The sequence below is a fragment of the Aspergillus nomiae genome, assembly GCF_001204775.2.
Source record: "Aspergillus nomiae NRRL 13137 chromosome Unknown contig00699, whole genome shotgun sequence".
In the NCBI taxonomy this organism is placed as follows: domain Eukaryota; kingdom Fungi; phylum Ascomycota; class Eurotiomycetes; order Eurotiales; family Aspergillaceae; genus Aspergillus; species Aspergillus nomiae.
This window is the reverse complement of record NW_015378754.1, coordinates 1-8,515: the sequence shown is the minus strand read 5'-3', so window position 1 is coordinate 8,515 and position 8,515 is coordinate 1. Positions and strand designations below refer to the sequence as shown.

Sequence of the window (8,515 nt, the reverse complement as noted above, 5' to 3'; positions counted from 1 at the left end):
GTGTTAGCTGTCCTGTTATCGGCTATCCTTAATAGTTATCCTATAATATTCTACCTTATATACCTTCCTTTAATAAGTACACTAGACAAGGGTCTGTAACAGGGAGATCCAAATAGCTTCCCGGGAGGTCCCTTTAACACGACTCTATATATATAGGATAAATATACAATTTTAACTAGATCAGAATATAAAATGCTTATTATTATCATATACTCATACTCCTAAGTTTCCACTTCTAAGTCCCAAGTTCTAACACCACTCGACCACTGTATACTACAAGAATGCCCTAGGAGCCTACTGCCCAGTTATGCAGAACAACTGCGCAGGGTCCATTCTCGGAAGAGGTTTCGTCACTAATGGGTGTCCCAGAACTAGACCAGATCTCGATGGACAGGGAATTCAGCCGATAGCCGCTGGACAATGTTTTGACAATAGCAGATACCCGCCTAGCCTGTGAGTGGTCGCCGCACTCGAGCACCACAAGCTTCGCCCGAATCTGGAATGATAGCAAAATGATGTGATAGTAGAAAAGATCCGCCTGTCTACTGAGTCCTAATCCAATAGTAGGATCTCCGGACGGAGGGACCAGTGCAAGCTTTGGTTCAAAAACCCGGACACTACGTGAGGTAGTACCGTCACGAAATGATTCAGGGGATATATATGGTGGGTTTGAGATGACCACATCACATTTTGGCTCCCTATCAAAGGAAAGTCCTTGGTAATTGCGCAGCACTTCCATTGCCGAAGGAAGTCCAGTGCTGTCATGGGTGAGAACGTTGCCGTGCTGGAAAGAAACCTCGGCGGCAGCACGATTTGAAAGCAGACCTTGTTGAACATTACGCGCAAGGTTCTTGTTGGCTAATCCAATGGCCGCAGGGCTGAGATCAATCCCAAGAATCGAAAGCCGACCAATATGAGGGGCAAGGAGCGCATGCAAGAGCAGCGATATGCAGCCACTACCTGTACAGAGATCAACTATGCGGAAGGAACCTTGTTGTTGACCAAATTCATGACGCCCGTGCTTCTGAATGTTGTCCAAGATCAATTTGGCAGTTTGAATGGTGAATGTCTCCGTCTCTGCCCTGCTTTGGAGGAAGATAGATGTATTAGATATATCGAGGTTTTGTTGCAAATATCACTAGAGCAAAACAGGCAAGTTGGGTGTACCTTGGAATCAGCACACCCTTTTCACACAGGATGTCGAGTTCGCCGAAGGGTTGATCGCCTAGGATATACTGCAGGGGCATTCCTTTCGAACGAGTATGGCACATCGATCTAAGGAGCCTTCTCCACCCCAAGGGGGCGAGTGTAGACCGTGCAACCTGTTTGGACGTAATAGTGCGACTGGCTCTCTCCTGGAGCCAGCGAAGTTCATTCTTTGCAGAGTCATGCGATCGGCATTCTCGGAGCAATAACGGAAGGAGTGGATTCTGCTGATAGGCCCTTAGGATGGCTAAGTTAGAAATACGCGGCATTGGCACATGATCTGTTCGTAAGGTCCGTATAGGTCTTTATTAACAATGTTTTGTCCTTGGGGTGAGAAAGCAGCTAGGGAGCGGGTTGGAGGGGAGCTTCAAATGTGGAAAGTGGGGAATGAATGAAGCACAGAAAGCCCGTAGAAGCTTGACTACAGCGCGGAACAGTAACGATATATGCGGAGTAGATCAGGCATGTATGGAATGTTTCGAAGATACAGATGTAGATAGCCACGGAATAGATACAGGCGAATCGTCAGCACTGTTAGAGAAAAGAAGTCGACAATAAAGATTACAAGAAACGAAACGATCTCGAAAGAAAAAAAAAAAAAGGGCAAAAAAGTAGTAAGCGAGCTAGTATCTAGGGTATCACCATGTAGCATGTAGCCAGTGGGCTTTAGGAAGCATAAAGTTAAGCAAAAGACATAAGACATTTGCTGGTGAATATCCATCTACATCAAAAAGCGAGCATATATCCAATTGCCGCTGCGCCAAAGACCAAGTGCTTCGGGGCATTTGTTGGCCCGGCAGGTGTCGCAGCGCCGCCGGTACTTGTTGCTGAAGGTAGATCAGTAAAGATCTCAGCAGTTGGACCCCCGATCCTGGCACCAGACCCATCGGCCACAACAGATGTGACGGGATTTGAAACTTGGGTGGCTCCAGGAACGGAACCGTCGCCAGTTCCAATTTCCAAGATATTATCCCGGGTAGAGTTGAAATTTGTATTGGCGAGGGAAATTTCATTGTTGGATAGATCATATACAACATATGCACTGCGTAGAAACGTATCCCCTAGAACGGCAGTGCTATCTCCAGCTGGTACAATGCCAAAAATGCATGCACGTGCGCCATTCCGGAATCGCAAATCACCTGCATTTAGAACGAGTTCATCAATTCCAACTGTAATAGCAGGTGACGAAAAGGTGTAGGTCACATTAATTTTTTGTTGTGCCAGGGTACATGGCACGTAGCCAACACCGCTGGATGACTCGTATGTGACACCCAGATCATTATAGATGTCTTGCACAATGGAATTTGGAAGATATGTCAGAGAACTCCCCGAATCAAGCAGGACTGCGGCTGGGAGAGCATCAGAAGATGAATAATTATGGTGACTTGATGCCGAGCTCAATGAAACACCGGTTAGTGCGATTATGAACTCCGAATAGACCCCATTGACGGTCTGAATCGGCAAAGTTTCTAGTTCCCCATGATACTTCTCCGTATTAACGCCACCAAACAAAATCGAGCCAGTATCTGCTCCCAGGTCATTGAGCCAAAGGCTATAAGCATTTGATTGGATTAGACCGTTTTTGACCATAGCTTGAGGTAGATTTGCATAGGCACTTTTACCAAGTCGGCCAACCTGGACCTCGTTCGTTGTATATCCTATTCCCAAAACACCCTCTGAAGAGAGGAAGATTAATCAACAACACAAGTTTGGTTGAATACTGTAAAGAAGGACGGCATTGACTTACCGGCGGAGCTAGACGAGTAACCCACCCCAAACTGAAAGTCCTTGACGGTAGCGCCTCCGATGTGGATAGTGTCAGTAACATAATCACCGGCGGCTCCAGTGCCGTCAGCGTACGATATGTTGAAATCCGAAGATACGTAAGCATATGATGAAGATGAACCTGGGTCGTAAGACCCTGAGGCGTTGCACGGTTTATCTCTAGATGAGCAAAGCGTAGAATTCGCTGCATTGCACCAAAGATCACTGCTTCCTGTATCGAGAACTAACCGTAGGTTTTGCTTTGGTGTGCCTAAAGTTATGTTACAGAAATATAGCGTTTCCTATGTCACATGTGGTGAATTAGTGGCCATACATCGAGTAAACAGTCTGGCCGACATACCTCATTGTCAAGATTCTGCTCAACGGTCTTGTCGCGCTTCCGTCTCATCCGATCTCTAGCCACAGGGTCGACGGCATTATTTCGTTTGATATCCAACGATACAACAGCCGGAGAGTCTCTTCGGTGGAGCGTCAGCGCTGCTGTCCCTTGCAAGCCAAGGCAAGCAGCGAGCAACACAAGCCATGACTTTTGCATCATGCGATTTCCCTTATCCTTTCTTTCTTTCTTTGACCCAAATCCTACGAAAGAAGGCCCCAGGCCTTCTTCTTACATAAATCAGTGCTCACCAAGGCCCTCGAGCTGGCAAATGAGCAAAAAGCTCTTCCGGCCCACCGTACCTTGAAGACAATAATCAATCTCACGTTGGGACAAGGGAACCAAAAATGGCAAAAAAACTTCGAGAAAAGATAGAATAGAGACAGTCTAAAAGGAAGCTCTTATGTACAACTGCTGATAGGGACATGGCTGCGTTCTTGTATGGTAACGGAAAGCACTAATCTTTGGAACTGATGTCGTACGCTGCATGCGGTCCGGTACTGTTGATTGCTTGACTATCCGGAGTACACATCGCGCAAGACTCCACTCAGACCGCCTCGGCAAAGGTCGGAGTGGGGCTTTCAAAAATTAGTCCAATGGGCCAAAGTCAATGTGATGCTTGTAGTCGTCATCATCATCATCATTCATCATGTACTAATAATACCGAGTTTCCATGTCTGCAGAGACGCTAGGCTACAAAATACTCTAACTGGTACTTAGTACGTAGTAATCTGACTTGACTTACTTCGTATATACTATATACTATTGGCTGTTTTAAAATATTTTCGAGATTCTTTGTGGTATAGCGTGGAAAGCTTAAGAGAAAGCCGATTACTCCATACTCCGTACTGACATAGGGCTTTCGGTACGGAGGACGCGGCACATTTGGCGGCATCACTGGAGAATCGGCTGGCTCGGGAGTCAACTCAAGTTTCAACTCACGTCATGGTGGTCATCGGAGGCCTCAGGACCTTTCGGTAAACTCCACTGCGTACAACAGACCAAGCAGCATTACTCCATACATTGTAGTATACCACACCGCAAGTACTGACGAACACCTTACTACTAGCCAGAGCTTCTTTCTACTGGAACGGTCTCGTAGACAGGTCACGTACCTACCGCATAACTATGCTCCAGGTCAGTTCGGGTCTTGCCTAGTGGGTCGGGCGGGCCGAAACCGCCTAATAGGCAGAAGGCGGAATACTACCGGGTTACGTAGTACGTAGTTGAAAACACAACTGTAGAGTTAAAATTAGAGTTTTTAACTATTTTCTACGCCAGAGTGACTGATTTATAATTATAACTACTTAAAAATAAGTACATAAAATAAATCGGACTTCAAGAAAAATACAGTAAAATTTATAAGTTCGTCTGAGTTGTTTTTTTACTTATCAATAGCCTTGGCAGTTACGAGCAGGGGGATATGGCTCACATGTCACGCTGCTCACGCCTACCTATCTAGAAAATCTAGTTACGTGGCTTATTCAGCACCAAAAGCAGGCTCGTTGGTTGTTAGTAGACCAAGACAGGGTTTATAGGTGCTTTTAACTTGTAGTATAACTGAAAACTATACGGATAGGCTGGTACTACAGTCTACTCTGTAGAGCTAGGCTGAATCCTGACGGGGCTGGACTAATGGAGGTCTTGCAAGTTCCTGAAGCAGGCTAGCAAGACTACTACATAGTAGCGAGATTAGTGAAATAGCCCTCTAACTATCTATCATTCAACGTGCCACACAATGTTATTGTGTTGCCTATCTTAGGCAACAACAATTTATTTTGACATAAGAGTAGCACAAAAGTACGTCAAATGATAGCAAATCCACTGTTCCCCTAAGGAGGCGACTCCGACCCTTACTTTTGATATGGCCGATTTACTATATCATGTAAGATTTAGGGAGAGTATGAAAAAACTATAATACAGTATAGATACATGATGTTTACGTATATGCAAACGCTAGCCCTATCGCCTTAATCGGGACTATTCACTGCTCATTAGGGAAAGCAAAGGTCATGAAAAGCCATGGATGCCCTAATAGAAAGGATGAATGGCCCTTACAGCCCCATGGCTTTCTTAACCTGTTTCATAGTCACATCGGCATTGGCACGTGCAGCCTGGGCACCTTGCTCTGTGACAGTATCCAGATATCCAGAGTTGTCTTCCATGAGCGAATAGTACCGCTCTCTTATTCCTTGCAGGTGACCTGAGATTCGACTTGCCAGGTCTTCTTTCAGAGCTCGAAGGCTCACCGATTTGTACTCCAAAGATAAGTCGTCGCACGATCTTGCGTCCAAGTGGCTTAGAATTTCTATGAGATTAGACACGCCCGGCCGGCGGACAGGATCATAGGTTATGCTTGTGTCCGAGTCAGTTAGAGCAGCCTTAACTTTCCTGTGAATATCATCAGATGAATCAGTGAGGAGGATTCTTGATCGGCTGTCGGCATGCGACTTGGACATTTTCAAGGTGGGCTCTTTGAGAGACATAACTCGCTTTGCAGGTGCTGTATGAGTCAGCGCAGTTCTAGGGTCTATTTTTGTATCGTGATTCGTGAATAGGAGGCTTACAGATGAGTGCCTCTGGAGATGGGAAAATATGGCCGTAGAGGTGGTTAAAACTATTAGCAGTATACCTGGAAAACTCAATGTGCTGTCTTTGATCCTCCCCAACAGGAACATGAGTAGCCCTGGCCCGTGTCAGTACAGCTTCATCCCTTATAATTAATTACCGAACCTGTGCAATAAGATGTCCGCTGCCTGCAATACAGGGTAAGAGAATAAGCCAAGCCGCAGCTTAGACCTGGCAGCCGAATGCTCCAGGTTTGTGTTTTCTGGTAGTTGCAACTTGCTCTATATGTAGTCAATCTCAAGATCCATGTCTGACATTTACGTCTGTTTGCTTCCCAAGACAAATTGCGCCTCATTTTTAATGTTCACTATTGCTCACCTTCCATTGAGTCATCCGTGACAGGTATCCCATAGAAGCCACTGTACTTAGGATCCAATATAGTTCAGTATGCGCAGGAACCTAGCCATAGTCAATGGGTGCGCTTGGATGGGAGTGTAGAGCATCGGGGTTCAATTGATTAGAACGTACAGCCGACTGATAAAAAATGGTTGAGCGATCGGGGTTCAAGCCTACAGCGAGCAATGTCGCAAACGCCTCCCTCCGCCACTTCTTCAACTGACAACTGTCTTGTGGTATAGTCAAGGCATGCAAGTCGACTATGGAGTAGAATAACCTCGTCCCCTCGGTAGCATTATCCTGTAGCCTGACCCATTCACGCAAAGCACCCAGATAATTCCCCAAGTGTGGTACACCAGTTGGCTGAATCCCAGAAAATATAGTCTGACTAGATATTGATGATGGCTGCGCTGTGACTGAGCTACTCCATCTTCGGAGGTGGCTTTTCATGTTGAACTTGATATCCCTCGGCTGCAAGAGGGCATTTGTTGCCCTGTGAGTGCTTGGGGTGCATGATGCATAGCGGCTGACATGCATGTCTAGCGGCTACGTTTGAAAAATGAGAGAGACTTGAATGCATTGGTGTGCGCATTTGTCCCAGTCTCTTTAAAGCAGCAGTTCAATGTATGCGCGGAGCACGTGACTTTCTGCCTCCTGTTGCTTTCAGTGCGGCCAAAGCAACATTACCACATTATTTATATGAATCCCATGATTATATTATTCAGACTATGATCCAGGCAATAGAATGGTACAATATGGATTGAGAAGTCTTGTGCTAAACTTATCAGACTAATATATAAGGCTAAAAATAGAAATACAGAGATTTGACGTGAGCAGCACTCAATGGCAAAGTATACAGAGAACTATTGGCTTGAACTTAGCCTTTGCGGACGCTGCTTAATGGACTTCTGTGCTTCGGAAGTCGCATGCCACCCAGAAGATCAGGTATCGAACTCTGCGCCCCTTCACCACTCCGTTGACCGAAGTGTGATAGGTGAGGCTCAAGGGACCGTTCAACCTCAGGGGCCGCCTTATCTATATTCTTGAACACATCTGTAGCCATGGGTTAGTTACTAAACTCGAGGGTGATATAGAATAAGATAAAAATAAATTCTAGCGTACCAAGGCTCTCGTGTTCCCAAACGTTAGCTTTCATGCCCACTCCATAGAAAGCATGCTTTCGTAAGAATGCCAACCACGTCTGTACAGCCTCAGGGTTGCCATCCTTGATTTGAATCAGTCGGCGAAGAGTAATCCGTTCGAAGTTTTCCTGGCTTTTCTTGTGCACGAAATTGCTTCGAGGGAATGTCCAACGTTCAACGATGCGTGGCAGAGGCACAGGACCGGAGACAGGAAGTTTTAAGTAGTAGGCAGCACGCACGGCGAAATCAGCGAAGAACTCCACATTGCGAACACTGTACGACCGAAGTTGAAGATCGCAAACCGGCAATCCGTATTCGGCTTTCCTTCGGAGAGGCCGCAAATACACTGCTTGCACACTTCGAGGCAACCTGGATTTAGAGTTGATACCGTCCAGGCGCTCCGCCCTGTTGGAAGGGTAAGCGCACGTCTCTCCTAAAGATTGATCATTGAAAAGAGCTTGTAATGACTGACCAGTTTTTGGTACATGATGCAGGATGTTGGTCCCGTTTCGTTGAGCTAACAGCAGTCGAAAGTCAGCCAGAGCTTGCATCGAATACTATACAGAAGCCACTTACAGTGGTGATATTCCAGCTATGCTCTGAGGTACGTCAGAGCTTGAATTATCGATAGCATCTGGGCTACTTGGCAAAGTGATGCTGCGAGCGGGCACTGCGAACTAAGTAGAATTATTAGCATTATCACTTGGGGTGTACTATATGAAACAAGTAATACCAGCGATTGCTTGCAAGCCCTGGCCAGCAGACGGGGGTTAAAGACCAGAGACATTTCAGTACATCGAGTAAGAAGCAGAAGTAGAAAATCTAATTATGATTAGCATGAAGTGTTTGGAAAGATGCTGCTACAATAAGGGTGTCTTGTGGCTAGCCTTCCATCTAATTTTTGGGATTCCAGGCTACCATCATGATTCGCTTGTCTGCTTACCGCCTTTCTCAGGACCACGTACTGGTAGGTACTTGAGACTGATGCCTAAGGCAATATTTGCGCTTGAGGGTCAAAAATGGAAGGTTAAAAAATATTGAA

At 45.9% G+C, this 8,515-nt stretch overlaps 4 protein-coding genes across 4 annotated transcripts; all 4 read right to left on the bottom strand.

The window, feature by feature from the left end:
* Positions 1 to 286: 286 nt before the first annotated feature.
* Positions 287 to 1,475, bottom strand: ANOM_011299 (N5-glutamine methyltransferase family protein; the record flags this gene model as incomplete). Its single annotated transcript, XM_015556555.1, has 2 exons — positions 287 to 1,082; positions 1,168 to 1,475. 2 exons carry the CDS (start codon positions 1,473 to 1,475, stop codon positions 287 to 289), a joined length of 1,104 nt encoding a protein of 367 aa, XP_015401024.1.
* Positions 1,476 to 1,932: 457 nt separating this feature from the next.
* ANOM_011298 (pepsin-like aspartic protease) lies at positions 1,933 to 3,630 on the bottom strand (the record flags this gene model as incomplete). The annotated part of the gene is made up of 3 exons (XM_015556554.1): positions 1,933 to 2,882; positions 2,954 to 3,272; positions 3,332 to 3,630. Coding segments are annotated over 3 exons (1,527 nt in total), but the record flags the coding sequence as incomplete, so codon positions are not given.
* A 1,791-nt stretch (positions 3,631 to 5,421) lies between these two features.
* ANOM_011297 (tryptophan--tRNA ligase MSW1) lies at positions 5,422 to 6,781 on the bottom strand (the record flags this gene model as incomplete). Its single annotated transcript, XM_015556553.1, has 5 exons — positions 5,422 to 5,870; positions 5,935 to 6,053; positions 6,101 to 6,216; positions 6,314 to 6,394; positions 6,464 to 6,781. The coding sequence occupies 5 exons, from the start codon at positions 6,779 to 6,781 to the stop codon at positions 5,422 to 5,424; spliced, it is 1,083 nt and encodes a 360-aa protein (XP_015401026.1).
* A 427-nt stretch (positions 6,782 to 7,208) lies between these two features.
* On the bottom strand, positions 7,209 to 8,260 carry ANOM_011296 (mitochondrial 37S ribosomal protein uS10m; the record flags this gene model as incomplete). Its single annotated transcript, XM_015556552.1, has 5 exons — positions 7,209 to 7,384; positions 7,454 to 7,878; positions 7,946 to 7,990; positions 8,050 to 8,150; positions 8,207 to 8,260. 5 exons carry the CDS (start codon positions 8,258 to 8,260, stop codon positions 7,209 to 7,211), a joined length of 801 nt encoding a protein of 266 aa, XP_015401025.1.
* Between the last annotated feature and the right edge of the window lie 255 nt (positions 8,261 to 8,515).